At 42.8% G+C, this 20,966-nt stretch overlaps 1 protein-coding gene across 2 annotated transcripts in view; it reads right to left on the bottom strand.

The window, feature by feature from the left end:
- The window catches only part of TENM2 (teneurin transmembrane protein 2), a 1,208,790-nt gene that overhangs the window by 278,901 nt on the left and 908,923 nt on the right, over positions 1-20,966 (bottom strand). For both annotated transcript variants that reach the window (XM_023591746.3, XM_058281907.2), the window contains one exon: positions 7,904-8,138. In XM_023591746.3, the coding sequence (XP_023447514.1) occupies positions 7,904-8,138 (235 nt within the window). The remainder of the gene's footprint in view (positions 1-7,903; positions 8,139-20,966) is intronic.

The following is a 20,966-nucleotide window of genomic DNA, read 5'->3' as shown; positions in this document are numbered from 1 at the left end:
GATGCTTCCAGGTTGCCCTACCAAGCCAAGAGCAGGCTGGAATGGTCTTGAGTGAGACGTGATTCTTGTTTCCTCTTAATGCACCTTGTAATTTGCACATGTGCCATGACACTTTATTTATTTTCTTATTAATGGGTTGAATGTGTTGAGCACCACAAGCCATAAATTGCAGGGCTGTGGCTTAGGCTAGGCGCTCTTTATTTTCCTGTCAAAGTCAGAAAGTGGTGTGGCATACTAGGTGCCCCTCCTAAGTGGCTCTTTCTTTAGCATTCCCCCCTTGGCTTTCATTCAACAACCAACACCTTGTCTCCACATGCCAAGGAAAAAAAATACATAGCCTGGTTTCTCATTGGTGAGTTTGCCTATTGAGCAGCTCAGTTATTGAGATTAATAAGCTGCCAGTTTCCAAGGAAGACTAAGAAAACTGCAAAATTAAAGTGCACTGCAACGTGAAATGCTGCTGGTGGCCAGGCGGGATCATGGTGTCAAAAAGGCAAGGTAAAGCTATAAAATCAGGCTGAGCTTGAAAGGCTAACCTAAAGGTCTCATTAATTTCCATGTTGCCTCTGATGAGAATTTAGAGGGGGCATAATGTTTTGCAATATGGAGAAATCAAGCTGCCTATTGATTTGAAAAGTGCTTCAATGCATTTGGTTCTCCCAGAATGAATGCTAGTTTTAAACCTCACTCAAAAACATTTAAAAAAATAGAAAAAAAGCAAACGGGTTACCTTGGTTTAATATTCTCAAGATCAAGCCTGTCAGTGATTCTGTCAGAAAATTAATCCTTAGGTAGAAAAATCAATCTGAGAACAAGTTTGGAATAGTCTTCAGACTCAGCATGGCGAGGATGTTTCGACAATCTTGTTGCTTCTCTGTGAAAACCTTATTTACTAAAGGTCGCATGTCTCGATTCCCAAATATGCATTACCAACAAAGAATCCAGATTGGACTAAGATCACTTCATTTCGAAGACAGAAAAGTGTGTTTTCTGAAATTCTAACACCAAAAACAGATCCCATAGATAGTGCTCATCCAACACAAATTTCCTCATCAGAACTTTCCAAGGCTTTCTGCTAACAGGAATGGCACTGGCATCCAACGGATGGCCAAATAGTCAGTCCCGGCAATCCTACCAGTTGGGCCAAGCGCTGTTTGGATGTTAGAATATCTACAAATTGCTAAGAAAGAAATGGTGCTTCTTATTTCTGTGGTACCATTTTTCTCTTACTCTTTAAATTATGCAGAGCATTAAACCCCTGTAAAGCAGCTCACACATATCCTAGGCTGTCACCACCACAGAGGGAGCAGCGAGGTCTCAGATTTACCACCCCTGCATTGCCTCCAAGCCCGCGGAGGTGCAGGGAAGACCCCCTTACATGTCGCCTGGCTTGTACTTTTGACAGCGACTAACTCTTTGTCCAGTAATGGGCTAGACTTTATCACATAGATAATTTCCTGTGTTATGTCCCCTACAATTAGTTGACTTTACCATTTCCGTGGCCTGGGCAAATTAATTTGTTGTTTAGCATCAGGATAAGCTTAGCTGCATCCCCCCCCTCCCGCCCCCTACTCCCCAAGGAACTATCCCATGGCAGTTAAAAACACCAAATTTGAAGTCATGTAGACTGAAGTTCAAATGCCACCTCTGCCACTTACTAATTAGGTAACATGCAAATTGCTAAAGTTCCACAAGCCTTAGTTTCCCTACTTTTAAAAATGGGATAGTAATATATACCTAACAGAACTGTTAAAGGGTTAAATGGACTCATGTAAGTAAAGCTAAACAGAAAGTATTTGATAAAGAAAAGTTATTCTTTGCAGACCTTTAAGATCATGTAGAATAGCTATTATATTTATAAAAATTTCTGGGGAGATGCCTTTGAAAGAGAAGACTCAATTGCTGAGAGGTATGGATACATTAAAAATGCCTTTGTAAGTGGATAAGTTTCTGCATTACAATATATTATTTTATCTTATTTATTTATTTATTTTTTAATCCCCCGCCTTGTGGCTTGTTGCATGCTGCCTGCTCTCTGTGTCCATTCACTGTGCGTTCTTCTGAGTCTGTATTTATTTATTTTATTTCCCCTGCTCCCTCATGGCTTGCTTGCTGTCTGCTCTCGGTGTCCATTCGCTGCGCACTCTTCCGTGTTTTTGTTTGTCTCCCTTTTTTTGTTGTTGTGTCACCTTGCTGAGTCAACTCTCCACAGCGCTTGCGGTCTGGGTGGCTCTCCACAGTGTGCAGGCGAGCCTGCCTTCACAAGGAGGCCGGGGGATGCAGACCCAGGGCCTCCCATGTGGTAGACGGGAGCCCAACTGATTGAGCCACAGCCGCTTCCCACAATATATTATTTTAGAATCAAAATAAGGCTGGCCAATAACAACGACACATAATTCTCCTGTTGCATCTTGGATTTAATTATGGGCAAAACGAATTTGGTTTTCTGCCACCACGTCAGTTACTTCTTCAGTAAATGACATCACTAGCAGCCAGCCTCATAAGTTAGTAAACTGGTCTTTGTACTGACAGCTTCCTAACCCTCAACTCCACATCCTAGCAAGCATTAATTCTTATTGATTCTACCTTTGAAATATGTCACATAGCTATGAATGGCCAGTACTACCATCCTCATCCAGGTCACACCATCTTCCATCTGAGCATTGCAATGTCCTCCAGACTGGGACCTTTGGTCTTGCTATAACTTCTACGGCACCCCCGAATCCATTCAGCACACAACAAGCACCATAATGAACAACAAAACCAAACCGTATCTTATTATTTTAATCTCCTGCTTAAAAATGCTTTAATGACTTCTCATTGTTCTTGTGGGTGAGTCCAAAATCTTTAGAATTGGCCAGAATCTTGTACTGTCCTGCCCTTGCTCACCTTCTCTAGCTTGCCTTCTCTTCCTGTCATCTTAGTGTTTCTTTCCCCAAATGGGTCATTGTTTTGTCACCAAGTACATTCTTGAAGCCTGATTAAAACCTACGCGTACTCAGGTTTCAACTTAAATGTCAAGTTCCTCATGGGCCTGGCTTCTCTGTGATACCTTGCATGGTGCTTTCCACAAAAATCATTTTTTAAAAAGATTTACTTTATTTATTTATGCCCCCCCCACCATTGTCTGCACTCACTGTTTGCGCGTCTCTTTAGGAGGCACTGGGAACCGAACCTGGAAACTCTCATGTGGGAGACAGGAGTTCAACTGCCTGAGCTACCTCAGCTCACTGGTTTGTTGTATCTTTCACTGTCTTTCCTCTTTGTGTTTCTTTGTTGCATCATCTTGTTGCATCAGCTCGTAGCGTCTGCCTGTCATACTAGCTTGCCTTCTCCAGGAGGCCCTGGGAACCGAACCTGGAACCTCAAATGTGGTAGGTGGGAACCCAATGGTTTGAGTCACATCCACTTTCTACCACAAATGTTATTTTAGAGACAATTGTATAATCATTTGTTCATGATCTTTCTACATCTTGTTTAGCATCTCCATAAAGGCAGGGGCTTTGTTTTCCTTTGTCAGAATTCTCAGAGCCCGGTACATGGTTGGCTCTCATAGATACTTCTTGAATGAATAACGGATGGCCATTTTGAAAAACAACTTGCATATTTCTTCATACCTTGAGGATCTTGATGACTAAAACTAAGCCTTCCAATGTTTCAAGTCAAAAGTAAACTCTGGAGGAACTTTTGTTCTGCTTAGGGATTCTCTTTAGTGACCTGCTGCCTGGATAGATTCAGAGAGGCTCGCTTCAGCAAAACACATCAAGGAAGGAAAGTTAGGTTCTGGCCAAGAGCTACTTTCTAATGTTTTAGACAAGAGAAGCTGATTTCAGAAACTCCCAAAGCAGCAGCAGACCAGGAAGATTCTTGACCCTCTCACTTTCCGCAGAGGAAGGACTAACAGGTGATATCAACCAAATATTGCAAGTGGACTTTGTGCCTAGACCTTCTGTGAAGAGGATGGGAAGAAGATGGTGGTGCAGAGTGCTTTGGTTACATACTAAGCTCAAAAATAACCAGCACAGATTGCTTGCAATTATTTTCTCTACCCTATGTTTTTCTTTGATTAAAGTATGGTTTAAATGTGAATTGACTGCCTTTAGTGTTAGAAATGTATATGAATTGTTTTTTATCTTTTTAACATTGATAGAGAATTTTCCTCATATGCTTTTTGCTTGTGTTAAATTCCAAATATATACAGTCCTATTTTCTGGCTATGCCTCTTTAATCAGCACCTGCAATTCTACTTGTCATATAAAAAAAAAATGGAAAAAGCACAGTTCAGAGAAGACCTAACATGCCTCATTAAGACTGATGGGAACATCAAAAGAGCAATGCAGACAGGCAAGAGCCCATTCCCCACTAGTCTAAAGAAATACATTGGACTTGGCTTAGAGATTCTGGGGTTAGCAGAGCAGACCTTAAAGTCACTATCAATGATAGTAGAGGTGGTGAAGCGATCTATAAATTTCCACTGCATTTTTGAAATTGGTTACTGTATAGTGATCGGGCTCCAGAATGTCTTGCCATCCATGGTTCTCTCTCCTAGATGTGATTAACACACTCTTATTTAATATTCTAGATAGGAATGGGATATTATGGCATCATGCTCCTATAAAGAAGAGTTCTCATATCTATATTCTCTCTCCTGGGTAAGAAAACGACTCCAGTAAACTCACAATATTTCAGCATTTGAATGACTGAATTTGTTCAGTATTCTGTTGCCAACACTATATAAAAAAAACAGTGTGGAATAGAAAAATAATATGAAACAATCTTAGACTTCTCTTCAATTATCTACTATGCTAACTCCTAACTCACCCTTTGAAACACAGCTCAAGCCTCACTTGTGAAGCTTTTCCTGATCACCCTGGGAGTTCATTGTTTCTCTGCTAGATAGTTTTAGCAATCCTATCTACAACCCCCCTCACCTGCCCCCTGCCATAGCTTTGCTTTCTTTTGCCTCCCTCTTTCAATCATTTAGAAGCCATAACCCTTGGGGAAATGCTCACAATCCAAACAATCTGCAGAAGGACTCTACACAACAGAAAGCAAATTCTGGGAGAGCTTTCATCAGGAAAACAGGAATGTGATCTGCTTTGTTTTTTGGTCCATTCAAGGTGACAAGTTACTACAAATAGCTGTTAACATGGCTTAGGGTACATATATGTTATTAGAATAAAAATTTTAAAAAATATGACTGTTCAGCACAAGCAGTGAACCCTAATGTAAATTATGGGCTATAGTTAATAGTACAATAATAATAATGATAATCTTTAATCTATTATAACAAAGATATTCAACGAATGCAAGGAGTTAATAATAGTGGGGTACATGGGAAATCTGTATATTCTGCATAATTTTTCTATAAACCTACAACTTCTCTAATTAAAAAAATTATATTAAAATATAGATAAATTTCCTGAAAGTACAATTGATTACATCAGAAACCAGGAGATAGGAAAGATATGTTTATGTGGTGTATGAATTCTTATCACCATGGGGAAACTCCTTGAGGAGTAGACACTCTAATGGATCTTGCCCTGTAAACATAGCAGTTAGTTCAATAAACTTAGGGTTGGGAAGCAGACTTGGCCCAGTGGTTAGGGCATCCGTCTACCACATGGGAGGTCCACGGTTCAAACCCTGGGCCTCCTTGACCCGTGTGGAGCTGGCCCATGCGCAGTGCTGATGCGCGCAAGGAGTGCCGTGCCACACAGGGGTGTCCCCTGCGTAGGGGAGCCCCACGCGCAAGGAGTGCATCCCGTAAGGAGAGCCGCCCAGCGCGAAAGAAAGTGCAGCCTGCCCAGGAATGGTGCCGCACACACGGAGAGCTGACACAACCAGATGATGCAAGAAAAAGAAACACAGATTTCCGTGCCGCTGACAACAACAGGAGCGGACAAAGAAGACGACGCAGCAAATAGACACAGAGAACAGACAGCTGGGGTGGGGGGAGGAGGAGAAGGGGAGAGAAATAAATCAATCTTAAAAAAAAAAAGGTAGGCTTAAAAAAAAAATAAACTTAGGGTTGTAATATGGGTTGTTTGCCCATCAGGCACTTCACCATCTCGTTTTATGTACAGGAACCAGAAGAGTTCCATTCAATATGGTTCATAATTTACCATCTCTCTGAAGCCCAAACCTCTGGCAAGTTATTTTGCCTCTCTACCCCTAGTTTCTGCACCTTTAAAATGGCAATAATAATGGTTGCTTTCTACTTCTGAAGACTATTTGTAGGCTTGAATGAGATAATACACACAAAGCATCAATGCCTGGCATAGAAAAGTACATAAAACAACTGGTTATTCTCCTCCTCCTTTTCCTACAACTATTGCTACATTTTCCTGCCCTTATTCTTCTTCTCTTCCATTTCTTCCTCTTTTTTCATATGGTCCAATCTATGTAGACTTCACATCATGAGACTGTTTTTCAAGCAGTAGCCTATTACTGTAAAATACATATGGACTAGTACCCCACAAACTTTAGAACAGTTCTTAAGTATGGGGAGGAAAAAGACAGAAAATCTCAGCCAGGGTTTAAGACTGCCATCGACTATGGCAGTCCCGAGTCCAGCCTGGTGGCCTAGTCAGCTGTCAGCCTGGAAAGCTTCCAGCAACCTATTTATTAGCAGATTTATGCTATCAGTGCAGGTGTTTAAATATATTTATTATATATGACATGGACACAGAGCGCTTAAATTGACTTCGTATGTTTTAAGCTTTAGAGGTTAAGATTGTAGGTATCATTTAAAGTAGCCTATAACTGCCAAAAAATAAAATCTATTAAAATTTGGAGTGATTACCGTGACAATGGCACACAACATACTAATGTTTAAGACCTTATAAAAAGTATAGTAGATAAGGAATACCACCCAACACTCTGTCCTTCAAAATTGGTGCAGAAAATTCACTGGGCATTACCAGAAAGATTCTAAGTTATTTCTGTCTTTCCTCAAATATAATTTATTGATGCTTAAAAACTATTTGAGAACTTCGTGATGGGTCAGTATGAATTAGCCCTGCTGTCTGTTTAGTCCCCGTGGCTCTTCTGGGCAAGGAGACAATGGCAATTGAAGCACACAAACCACGAATGTGTCTGGGAAGTGCAACAGGGCTGCTTCAATATCTGGCCAACCCTTCACGGGCTTCATTGCCAATTACATTCCAACCAGCCAGGCTAGGACTGATGTACCTTCTTTCAGGTCATTAAGGTAGGCATGATTTTAGAATACCAGAAGCCAAAGTGAAAAAAAAAAGGACAGAGGCAAGGGCAAAACAAACCCAAGTCAGACCTGAAGATCACTTTAAAACTCTTCCCTCCCAGCCTAAGTGCTGCACCTTTTTCCTTGTTTATTTTTATACATTATTGTTTGCCCCACAGGCATCAAGCTGTTAGTGTGTACAGGAGGGATTAAAGTGAGCCTGCGTGTTGGATGAAATATAAATTAAAATTATACTTCTGTCAGTCTGGAATCAGGAATTGTTTCTCAAGGTCTCCCCAAACACTTAATTTCAAATGAGTCTTCGTTTATTACTTAAAGAAAGGCCAAATGCATAATTTATCAGCATCTTTCAGTCAATATACCCTTATAAGCATGTCTCCCATGAGCCTCTGAGTAAAAATATGTTATGCTAATTCTATTAGTTGGGTACACAAGAGCTGTCTAAGAGAGTAAACAGGCATTAAAAGGGGACACACATGAACAAAGAAATACCTATCAACCTACCGTCCAGCGTCAAATTACCAAGGGAACAACAAGGAGGTGATAAAGCTTGCTGCATTACTTATGCCAAGATTTTCTGCCCCACTAGCACTCCGGGTCCCCCAGAGGCCGTGTGGCTGACTGCGCTAAGGCGACGGCAGAGCGTGACTGTACAGGCGACGGGCGGCGGAGACTTACCGCGTCTCCAGGGGCACGTTGCTGTTCAGCACCCAGCTGTCCTGCAGCTGCACGGACTCAGGCGTGGTGGCCAGGTCGTTGGGGGCAGGCGCGGGGGCGTGGATCTGGCTCCGCCGGTTGGTCAGCGAGTTCCTGTTGAGGGAGTTGGCGGAGGAGTGGTGATGGGACAGCGTGTGGTTGTGGGGGGGAGGCAGAGGGGGCCTCAGCGTCGACTGGCTGTGGTGGTTTGGAGGGCCTGTAAAGAAAAGAAGGAGAAAAGGCGTGAGTGCCTGCAGATGAAGGCTCAGACCTCTGCAAACGTGCGGAGGAGAGACGCGCGCTCAGGTCTCTATGTTGAAATGCACTGAAAGCTGCAAGCAAGGGAGACAGACGAATATACTTTAATTTGCATTTAGCTCTAAGCATCCAATGAAGAATAATGAGAAAGGAGGTTAGTATTGGCAAAACCAGGCTGATGAGGGCTGGAACCCGTGGCACTATATGATACCTATCAATCCGCCTTTGAAAGTAACAGGACAGAAAGGCTGATGATTGTTAAAAGTCGCCATTCGGTTCTCTGGTAAACCAGTAGAGAGCACACGTTCTTTAAAAATATGTAATCTTTCTAAAGGCCATTAGAATACGGAACACCCTAAGTTTGGGACAGGGAGAAATTTAAATACTTGTTGGGGGCCGCTCAGGAAAGTGAAGCGGGCCAGCTGTGGACTGAGGTGAACTGGAGAGGGCGGAGAGCGGCCGTCATGCCGCTCTGGCACTGGGCCCATCTGGGAACGACGGAGGGCTCAAAGCTGCCGCACCTTCTAGTTTTTCTACAAAAGCTGAAAATCTGAATTATTGTATAAAATCGTTGACAATTCTCTCAAGTTAAAAGTGTGTGTGTATGTACGTATACACACTTAAAAAGAAAAAAAAAAAAAGAGGGTTAAACCAAACTCCTGTGAGCCTACTCAGATCAGCAGGTTTAGAACCTTCTCTGGAAAGGGGCGATGTTTTCAAACCGTGACCCTTACTCCAAATTGCCTCCTACTTTCTAATATTGACATCCTCTCTCCTTGCAGGCAAAAACTCAAAAAGAAGAACTACAGAACTTACACCTCTGTAAATATTCCCTTGTAAAGAAAAAAAATATATCACCATATATGACAACTCCACACAGGGTTTTCCTAGCAACCGATTCCACATGTACGAAATGAAATATCCTAAGCATAATGAAAACGAAAGTAGTTCGCTCCGCGACGTAAGCCTATAATTTGGTTTTAATGGCTGCTGAAACATGACTTTTAATTTGTGTCCTTTGAGAAAGTTTATTTTTTGAAGCCTCCAGTCAGGGCTGGCAGCTCACCAGGTGACTGCTGAGCCTTGTCATTTTGGCCCCTGCCAACTTTTGAAATCCTCAGCCCCTGCTGTCCTGGCTTTAAGATGTTGGCTCAAGTCATTTAAACAAGCAATTGGACACAAATTTCAACTACTTGTCTCCTTATGTGGCCAGGCTACATCTCCAAAAGGTGTAATCTCCATTCTAGTCTTCCTGTGAAGCCTGCAGAAACATTCTGAGGAAAAGACAACAAGTCAAGAAGATGCTAGGTTTGGAGAGCCTCAAGACAGACAAAAACAAAAAGGAAACTGTTTTCTCGAAGTTTGCGTTTCTGGGTTGCAATTACCTGGAGAATTTTTTTTTTTTTAATGCTCAGTAAAAGACCACTAAAACTCCAACCCAGTGGGAAATGCTACTGTACAGTTGTATAGATTTTAAATCGCATCCTACAAATGAACCTGTAATCCGTATTTTACATTATGCATCACTGACATTTTAAATATATCTTTGGGGGAGTTTCATAGCCGTAGCAGGCTATTATATTTGCTGGCATTGTTGTCTGTCTAGCAATGTGTTATTACATAGTTATTTGGTATTCCTCTGTCTCGTATTAGGGGAAGGAGGTGGGGAACGGGATGAAATGATGTAATAATGATCCTTCAGAGATGCTATCTAAGCCCCTTGCACATCGTTAATGAATTCGCATGCCTTTCTCTTCCCCTCTCTCCACTCCCATCCAAGTGCTGTCATTATTCCCCATTAGTTAGCTAATTACGAGACTCGCCTTGGGAAGGCAAGGTGAGTCAGTGCGCAAGAAAAGAACCTAGCCGCCCGGCCTCCGCCCACCTCTACTGCCCCCCAGACCACACACTCTCCCCAATACAAAGGGGCTGTGTGAGGGATTTAACTCCCTAAATGATGTACCAGAGCCCGCCCGCTTCCTGTCTATTCTCCCTGGGCTAAGGTTTCTTTGCCTCCTCCAGCTTGCGTGGCCTTCTTTGTCCATCTGTGTTATGTGTGGGCAGAATTCCTGCAGTTGCCTTTATGCTGATCCTCAGGGGGTGTTGCTGAGGAGGGTATGGAAGCACTGACATGGGTGCTGTGCTGTAAGGTGCAAGTAAAGTGGACTGTGAATTTTCCAGTAAACTGGAAGAGAGGTCAGCTTCTCCTTGCATTTCTCCTGAAGAGAAGGCTTGGTGGGGGCAGGGAGGGGGGTGAAGAAAGAAGAGTAGGGGGTGAGAGAATGTAATTCTCCATTCATCCTGACCTCCTATTAGCAACATGCTATTTTACTGTAAATAAGTCAAATCATCGATGGCAACAATCACAAAAAAATTATCCAGCTTCCTCTGTATTAGAAAATGTTCTCATTACCATTGCTCATTTCAACAGACATTGATTATCTTTGCTCGTCTGTCTTATCCACCCAACTGCCATTTTTTTTTCAAGTATGTGCAGAAGATAGAAGCAAAAGGCCATTCCAGTACAAAGTGGTGGGTACTACTACTGAGTTATCTACAGAGTGCTGTAGGGGCACTTATGAGGGGCATTTAACCAGAGGTGGGAAATGAGAACTGAAGAGCTGGGTTTAGGGATAGGGCCTGCCACTTTCTAGTTGTATGAACTTGGGCATGTTAGCTTGTTTTTTTTAATTCTCAGCTTACTCATCTGTCAAATGGTGAAAATAGCAGTAAGTACCTGCTAAGGTTGCTGTGAAAGTAAAAGAGGAAGGATAAATGTAAAGTGCTAAACATACTACCTGCTGCCTGGCAAATTCCCAAAACCCACATGCACAGTGCATTGCTTTGTTCTTTCAGGGATAAAAGGATGGGAAAGACACAACTGCAGCTCCCAAGGAGCCAGACTTGAGGAGGAGAGAGAAACTCAGACTTCATCTCTGGAGGACAGAAGTCACAAACAGGCAGCCCCCAAGCCAACGATCACCCGCAGATAGATGCATTTGGTTTGACCTTCACAGCTCTTTTTAAAACAACATGTAAGCATTAACAAAAAAATAAACACTATCAAAATATGGATCGAGCTGTTCTGTGGTGTTTCTTATTTCTGACTTCTCTCAGAAAAACAAAAAACAAACTACCGAGCCTGTATTCCATCACGGCAACAAATGGATGGAGTTGAGTGCTGCTGGGGGGTTTCTCTGGTTTGCCACCAACCCTAAAACTCTGCGTGATCTGAATCTGGCTGGATGTATGCATTTCTATTACCCGCTGGTAGGCACTCGAGTTCTTGACCCCTGGTTTAAACTGGAGTACCTGGTCTTTTGTCTGGTGTACCTCTGGTATGGCACCTCTGCTACTACTGATGATCTCAAGTACTGTTTCTAAGTATCAGTTTTCATTACAGTCATTCCGTGTGCCAACTGGGCAGGAAGAGTTTCCATTTCAAAAATGCAAACAATGGCCTACAAAATGCGTACGGCTCTCCAAGAAGAAAAAGTACAAGGAAAGCCCTTCTTTAAGGTAACTATCTGAGTTTGCCAGGGCTGCTGTGACAAATACGTTTGAACAACAACCATATTCCAGGGGTCAGAAGTCTGCCATCACGGCGGCTGCAAGGCCGTGCTTTCTCCCGCATCCGGAGTGTCCTGGTGCTGGCTTGCCACACACATTAGGCTCTGTGATTTATGTCTCTGCCTTCCATCACACGGCTGTGTCCAGCTCCTTGTGTCTGTTCGTCCAGTTTTCTGCTGACTTCTGGTGTCTCCCTGTGGCCTTCCCTGACTCCTGGTTTCCAGTTTCTTCTCTTTCCAAGGCCTCCAGTAATATGGATTAAGACCTGCTTTGATTCACTTGGCCACACCTGAACTAAAAACACCATCTTCAAAAGGTCCTGTTTATAACGGGGTTCATATCCACAGGAATGCAGACTAAGAACGTGTCCTTTGATGGGAACACATTATTCAAGCTATCGTAGTAACTGATGCCTTCAATCTATGGTGAAACAGAAATAAATAACTCAGCTCCATGTAGGAACCCTAAGGGTCATCCTAAGTTTCACACATTTCTTGGGTTTAATTAATGTGCATATTATCAGTGTTTGTTCACTTACAAAACTGTGAAATCACATAACACACTTTAATCACAAGTAACCATGTAACATAAATGGTTACATGATATTCACCAAGTAAGTACTATATACTATTAGCAGACAAAGGCAACTGTCCTTAAAATTGTGGTGCTGACCTGTTACTTTTGTACCTGGTTTGCCTTGAGTCAAGAACTTGGAATTTATTTCTTGGTACTGTGGTGTGGCTTTTAGTTACAGGAAGAAGGAAATGCCTTAGTGGATCTCTGCTAATAGCAAGGGACGGACAGGCACTTCTCCTAAGAAAGATTATGAATTGATAAAGAAGGTGCTTCCTGTATATTTAAAAATTTACAAATTCATAGAGCCAGAAAGTAGATTAGATGGTACCAGGAGCTGTGGTGATGATGAAAGCACAATATTGTGAATGTAGTTCATACCACTGAATTGTACATATGAAAGTGGTTTAAAATGTTTAAAATGTTATACATATATCACCACAATTTAAAAAATTAAGTTAAAAAAAGTGCTTGAATAATGGCTACCATTTGCTCTGTTTCAGAAATACAATTAGGATTTAAGATTTTCTGCAAGACAGCTGGTGCCAGAGATTACGATCCTGACAAGGATGCTATTTAGTCTGTCCTTCTTAAACGCCAATTGGTTGAAAGCAGAGTCTTAAGAAAAAGAAAACAATTCCTGGTTGGGTGACGATACCAATTCCAACAAAGTTAGATGTGGAACATGCAAAACCTTGGAGAACCAACTCTTGTGTTGACCACACTGGAGTTGCTCAAACAGCATGGGGAAATAACAGATGCCCATATTGTAAATAAGCTATAAAGGAAGAATTTTCTTTGGAGCTAAGGGGGTAAATTGCTAATAATTGGCTAGTGTTGTTACAATCTTCCTACATAAACAGCTGAGGGAGGCATTTAGCCTGGGTCTATTCTTGCCAAGGTGAGGGTGGGAGGGCAGGGACAAACTAAGAGAGCCTTGTCTTGCTCTACAGTCTACACTAATTTTTCTTGATGATTAAAAATGATGATTGATGATAAAATAAATGAAAGAAAAACAAAGTCAGGACCCGCTTAACTGCTAATAAATCACTCGTTCCTGGAAATGGCATGCCAACTCTTTTTCTTTAAAACTTTCAACCCCCTCAGACTTGGAGATGGTGAAATAACCAGAAACTCACTCCCTTACTCTACTGAACCATCTCTTCAGAGCAAGTTGCATCTTGATAGCGATTTGAAGGTGCAAGAAGTGGGAATGGTGCTGGCAGTTGCTAGTTGGTGAAAGCAGGCACCAGTACACCCTGTTCAAATATGACTTGAATGGGAGCCAAAGGGAATCAAGCAGGAAGATTTTCAAAATAACTGCCTCTGGTTAGAGTTAAGGGGAACAGTCTATTGCAGTGGACCAGGGTTGACAGTCTGGTTTGAGTCCCTGGTTGGCCATTTACTAGCTGTGTGACCACTGGCGAGTTACCTATTTGTTTCTGATCCTGTTTCTTCATCTGTTAAATGGGGATCATGCTTTTACTTATCTCATATAGAGTTGTTGAGCAAATCAATGAGAATGTATCTAAAAAGAGCCTAACACAATCTTGGGCACATCGTAAGCTATTGGTAAATATTCTATTTTTTGTTTTACTGATAGTGATGATAATGGTAATAACAGCAAAGATGATGACAAGGCTCTGGGGAAATTGACGGGTACCTCCTAGGGAACCATGGGCCACAGTTATTTTTGCTCTTTGACATGTCAACCCTTGGAGGGAGAGAGCAAATCAACATATGGAGGCAAAACCACCAACCTCAGACCCCTCTGCCTTCAAATAAGTCTACCCACACAAGCTCATAGTAACCAACTACCCTGGCTGAAAGCTTCCCTGTAAGAGCTAACAAAAATGGAACTTGGACTCAGTGCTGTTCCAGATCCATAAGTGAAAAATTGATATTAACAACCACAAAACAGGAATGTTGACAATAGCTGTTGGGTGTACAGCTCTCCCTGTGTGTCGGTCACTGTGCTAAGCAAGGGCTGTTCATAAATTATTTTCAGGTATTCCCACTCACTCGTATGGAGCTGGCTGCTTCAATTATCCTTGTCTGCATGGTCAAGGGTTCCTCCCAAGACCACTTCCACATGCCAGCCCTGGGGAAGTGGGAAGTACAGAAGGCATTGGAAGTATGGAGGTTGGGATTGAGTCATATCCCCTCCAAGATTTGCTCAAGTCCTAATCCTTGGCCCGGTGGATATGAATCATAGGTCTGTTATCATCCCCACTTCACAAATGCAGCAAGTAAGGCTCAGAGGGGATAAGTAACATGCCCCAGGGTCACGGCACTTACCAAGTGGTAGAGCTAGTATCTGACCCTGGCTGTGGGTGACACAAGAGCCTGGTCTCTTCCCCACTCTGCCACACCAGGCACCAGTATGCAAACCTACAGCTAGGAAGCAAGGACGCCTGCCCTAGCAAATCCGAGGAAAACTGCCTTGACTCAATGTTTTGCACATTTGCTTAAATGGCAGAACCAAATCTCGTGAGAAATCAGAGGGAATCTCCCACTTCAAAACCCTGCACCTCTCCCTGCTGCTTGAATCGGGAGAACTAGGCCGGAACCGGCAAACTGCAGCGCAGTCTCTTTTCTGTGCCTTCCCAAAAGCCCTCCCCAAACTTCCTCCTGTCTGCAGCGTCCCTCGCTCCATAACCAACGGCAGGAGGGGCGAGCAGGCGTTAGGTCTGCCAGAGGCAGAACCCAGGGCCCGCTCATTCCCGGCTGGTCCTGTACTGCCTGCTGGACGTACTTTGCCAACAGTCGGGGTGAGGGCGGGCGACAGGGAATGGGTCCAAATCAGCCTCCTCCTGTGTTTGGAAAGAGATGGAGAGAGATTTCCATTTTGTCACCAAGTACTGGGCACTTTGGACCCTGAGCTGCTTCCTTCTCTGCCTTAGCTTCTACTAAATGGTTTGTCCCCCCCAAAATACACTTTAAAAAAAAAAAGTATGACTGGCTCACATCTGGTATTGCTGGCTTCTCAGGGCAGTTGGCGTGTCTAGAATAGTTTTCAAATCTGGTCACTATAGTTGCAAGCTGCAACTATAGCCATTCTCTATAGTTCAAAGTAGAAGAGAAAAAAAGAAGGAAGACCAAGGAGTGAGGCAAGTTCTAGCCTCCTCTGGCATCTCCCGGCTCTGGCTCTGGCCCAGGCCTCTCTGCTTGGGTTCCACAGACTTCTCTGCAGGGACTGTCTTTGATGGTATGTCCAGCCCGAACAGAGAGCCAAAGAAGGGAACGGTTGTGCTCACGTGGAAGGAATGATTTAGTAGTTCTCTTACTTACACAAAATACATGCTCTCAGAGGAACACATACACACACATACACACAACATTCCGAAGGCATTGCCAAGGACACACAGATTGACATGACATGGCAGAGGCCAGGGAATCGCTGTCATAAGCAGCAGTCACTTGAAGGTTTGGGAACCAAAGTTTCGGCAGCTCTATATAAGCTCATAAAAGACGGGTTTGAAGCGACATCTTCGATCACCTAGGAATAAAAGCTCCCATTTAATAAGCACCAGCTATGGGATGAGCACTCCACATTTTTCATTTTTATTTAAAACTTACAGTCACTTTCAAAGTAGATACGGTTCTCCCCTATTTTAAGAAGAGGAAACTGAGATGCAGAGAGGCTGAGTGATTATAAGCCTCTGCCCATACATTGTGTGTTTCACTGTAATATATGTCTGTGCTTCTAGATGCTTGCTTTGCACATTGGGTACAGCTCTTTCATACCCCTTGGCACACTGTTTATACTATTTTTGGACTCCTCTCCTGTGCTCCCCAATAGCTGTGAGTCCTCCAGGGCAAGGACTTTTCTCTCTCCTGTTTCCACAGTTCCAGCACTACAGAGCCTGGTATAACACGGGTGCTCAGTGAATGAATGAACAGCTCATGTCCCAGGGAATCATGTTTGCAGAGCATCAACAGAGAGTGGTCAGAGCAGATTTCTGCCTTGTGCTTAGCACCTGATGGCTGGGATCAGTGACAGATCTTGCTTTATTCCTGATTCCTTTTGTCCTCAGAGGGCCCTTTAATAGACAGACAGACTGACCCAGGGGGGAAATGACTTTTGAACTCTGATTTTGTTTTTTCCTACCCCGCCTTCCCTCCCTCCTCTTTCCTGCCTTCCTTCCAACAGCTTCGTTGAACTATAATAAAATTCGCCCCTTAAAAGTGTACAATTCAGTGGATTTTAATATAGTCACCAAATTGTGCAACCATCCCCACTAATGTTAGAACATTTCCATCCCTCGTTAGCAGCCACTCTCGTGTCCATCCTTTCCCTAGCCCCCAGCAACCATGAATCTACTCTGTGTCTACACATTTGCCTATTCTGGGCACCTCATACAAAGGGACTCCCTCTGTTTTTTTATAACCACGTCTGTCTGTTGCAGAATACCACTGGAGCCAAAGTTTGCTCTCAAATGAGGCAGACTCCATGCCACTTAGAAATATCTTTCCCTGGCAACCTGAAGCGGACCCCCCACAGGAGCGTTTTGGCTGGGACAACGTGGCTATTGACATTTTTCAGACAGAGATTGTTAGGAGAGGGCCATTTGAGAGTCAATTGTACACTCGAGGGTCTGAAGGGGAGCCTGGAATTTGTTCTGGTGATGCAGCCCTGGCCAGAATCACAGCAAACAGTAATTCCTGCTCATCCAAAACCCAGTCAGGCGCAGAGAGGAACCTTGGGAAGGTTGGGGGGTGGGCGTGGGTCTTTTGAACTGGGGCCTCATCAGCAGCTGCCCTCCAGATTAGGAGCTTAATAGCAATTGCAGGTTTGGGACCAACCTGCGCAAGTAGGGCAATCTCCGACACGTGATGGGTCAGACTGGCATTTTAATCATATGTGCCGCATCATTTTACCATGCCCCTAAACTCATTCCTTGCTTTCCTAAGTCATCAGGAAATTATCACTTGAGATCAATGTCAACTCCATTAGCTATTTTCCAAGTGACATAGTCTTAAAAAAAAAAAAAAAAGACCACTTGAAATACTTGTGAGGAACCCTTCTAAAGAGAAGATTTTTATTACAAAGTTCCATCTGAGCAGTGCCTATCTGAGCATTTCAATAAATCTACATTACCCTAGGTATTTTGGCATCCTCTGGGAGAGGAAAGCCTATCAGTAGAAAGTAATGATTTTGGGTTTTTCAATTGCCCTAAGGATCTTGACAATGCTATTAAGACCCATGCGCTCCCTGTCGAGAAGTTTAGGAGTGAAATTATTAATACGCTCAGGCTATATGTTGATTGTGGCGCTGTAGCAGAAAATACTCTCCCTGTTATGCGAGCTGCATTATCACTTTCCTAAGCAGAGAATTGCATCAAAAATTTAAACTCCTCTCATTCCAGCTCATCACAGAGCCTTTCAAAGTCTTATTGTAAAATATACTGGGCAAAATTTGGATATTTCCCTACCCATGAAAGATAATAGTTTTTCAAAGACCAGACTATTAAAAAAAAAAATCACACCAGAATTTTCTTCCATCAAGATGTCACTCCTTAACTAGGTTTTCCTGGGGTGACCCTTTCCTTTCTTTCTCTTTTTCTTTCTTCCTTCCTTTCTCTCTCTCTTTCTCTTTCTCTCTCTTGCTTTCTGCTCTCTCCAGTCACAATGCTCTCCCCTGAACACAGGAAGAAGATCAAAACAAAGATAAAATATGATTTTGATTTCAGATTGAGTCTCTATTGAACAGAATGATGGGGACAAGCCCTGATCTCCACTATTCATTAATACCAAGAATGATTGAAGCACACCAGTTAAATGGCAAGGATGGGATAAAGGTTCCTGGGGCATTTTAACTTCAAAGCTCAGCAGAATTATTTACTATCTGGATGACCTTTTCCCTGAATCTCTCATGGTACATGCCTTATAGGGCAGGGGAACAAAAGTTTCTCCATACTATATAAACAGAAGTCAGCTGAATGCCAGCTCTTGAACTTCATTTGGTTTCATGTCAAGTGACACCTGATGTAGTGAAATCTATATGGCATATGCTGGAGATATTTCCAGGGTTCCCTTTCTGCCTTTAAAACACACACGACGTACACACAGACACACACACGCACAGGAGCCAGTTACCCAAGAGAAACACCTGCCTGGGAGCTTGTGGGAAAATCCTCCACTTGCCACTGCTCAGGATTACATGGTTCATGGACTTACAGAGAGATCGTGGTTTGAAGTTTGTTTGTAATTGTGTATTGGTTTCTTTCGAGGTTGTTTTGGAGTTGGGTTTATCTCCCATTTTGAGAGGATCAGATTTCTCACACCATTCAGGGACCTTCTTACCATGCAGTTTGGATCATCAGCAGGAGTTCCCAGCTGCTGAGCAGGGAAAGAGAAAATTACCCCCACGGCACCAGGAGACAAACAGCTGTCAGAAAAGACTAGCACCAATGGGTGGGCCGGGCGCTATGCAGCAGCCCTGTTTCGTGGGAGAAGGACGAGTTCATGACATTGGAATTTCTGGCTCCCCCTCTGCTTCATTGGTTCCTGATGGCCTTTCCAGAGTCTTTCAGACTTTCTGGCAACGATCTCTCCAGTTTTTCCTGGGAGAGCTCTGGGGCTAGCCAACCAGGTACTTAACCTCTCTGTGTCTCCGTTTCCTCATGCATAAAATGGGGTTAGTAATAGTTCCTACTTTTAAATAGAGTTAAATGAGATAATATATTTAATGTGCTTAAAAAATGCCTAACAAATAGAAAGTACTTAGTAAATGTCAGCATTTATTTATTTTTGCCTGAACAGGCTAATTCTTTCTCAAGGTGCTAGAGAGAGAGGTGATACAGACCCTGTGATTCAAAGATCATTATTTTTAATGACTTGGAAAATTTTCTGTTGCCAGATATTGTTAAGGTAAATATCACCATTAAGAATAAAGAATCCTTTTTCCTCCCAAGAGCTGTAGGTCTTACAGAATATGAAAATAACCAGCTTTCTTAATTCTCACCACTTGCAACTTAAATACAACTGCTATAAAACCACCTGACGGTGGACAATTTGAAGTGCCTTATAGTAGATTTTCTTTTGCCTTTAAAAATTCTTTATTCCCTATGAAAGTAAGCACAAGGGCAATTTTTTTCTGGACACTGGTGGTTCTTTCGACATCAGCCCCTACTTAGTAAGAAAAGCCCACGGTGAAGACAAGACTTCTTAGGTTCCTTTTGCTTATCTGTGAGCCAGGGCAGCTCAGCTTGAGCTGTCACTGCAATCCACCCTTTCACGACCACTGAGTTTCTGAGTAGTTCATCACATATAGATGGTTAAAGTCACAAATTGGCAACTGGTCTTTCAGGGCTGCTTAGGGTACTAAAACTTTTTAGTACCTATCATCTCAAATGGGATAATTTTTAATCCCATAACATAGAGAGTGAGACATCTCTCTCTCGTGAAATAATCAGGTTTGGCTGAGAAAATAATTTCCATTTTTAACATTGCCTACCCAACACTTTAAAAGCGTGGTCTGGGAAGGCTTCCCTGATAAAATGATATTTGATCAGCAGCCTGAAGGAAATTGGGAGAGAGCCGTTTCAATGTCTGGGGGAAGAACGTTTCAGGCAGAGGGACAATCAAAGACCAAGACATTTTAAATCTGGAATGTGTATAGAAAGAGCCCAGAATAGCAGCCTAGGTTTATCTCTTCCATTCAGCTTCAGGCCTACTTTTCAAAATGAAACAAGCAAAGTGAATGAGAAAGACCCTGCTGTGGCTCCTTCCTGGCCTCTGCTTGATTGGGGACCATGTGAAGCAAGCTGCTGCCTCCGGCCCTTTGCACTTGCCATCCTGTGACTTGAGGTACAGCTAATTGAGGTTCATTCCCTTGGTGTCTGCAGGTCTTATCTCAAATGCCACCTTTTCAGTGGAACCTTCCAGGGGCAAACCCAGCCAATCTTTTATTCCTTACTCAGCTCTTTTTTTTAACGCACATATCACAATCTAGCTTATTACTTATTTTTGTGTTTTTGTTTATTGTCTGTCTTTCTGCACTAGAGAGTATACACTGCAAAGGCAAGGGCACTATTTTTTTCTCTGTTGCATCCCTAGCTCCCGGAACACTTAGTAGACACAACAAATGTTTGCTGAATTAATTAATCACACATTGAGAAGTATGGCAAGAACAAAGGAGTCAAAAGAACATTCCAAATTTCAATAGAAATGAAACTCTTTCAAAGGGACAGATGCATAGTGTCATTTGAGACAAATCTTAAAAACTTGAACTTGACTGAAGTTCTAAGAAGAAAAAATACTGTGGGCTTCCTTGCCAAAACACAGCTCTATCTCACGCAAACTGTAGCAATTTTTTCTCTTCCTGCAGCAACCCAAACATGACAACAAATGCTTTACAAGCAGAAATCCCCATGGAACTAATGATGGCAGAGTCCTCTGACACACCCCAAGTGGGAATAGACACATTTCACTTCCAAACTCTGACTAACAGGATCTCCTGTGGCTCTTTCTGCCACCTGAAAATGTTCAGTTTCCATCATGAATCTCTTGTATTAAAGACTCTTTGCTAAAGGCCTCTGACTCACCTGTGCATGGTGAATCCTGATTCATCTATGAAGCTGGCAATATAAAAAGCAACTAGATGTGGCAAAGGAAAGGAGGCTGCTAACGGTTTGCAAAT

Source organism: Dasypus novemcinctus, chromosome 2 (assembly GCF_030445035.2).
Source record: "Dasypus novemcinctus isolate mDasNov1 chromosome 2, mDasNov1.1.hap2, whole genome shotgun sequence".
Classification (NCBI taxonomy): Eukaryota; Metazoa; Chordata; class Mammalia; order Cingulata; family Dasypodidae; genus Dasypus; species Dasypus novemcinctus.
Note: the sequence above shows the minus strand (reverse complement) of the source record. Positions and strands in the feature narration are given on the sequence as shown.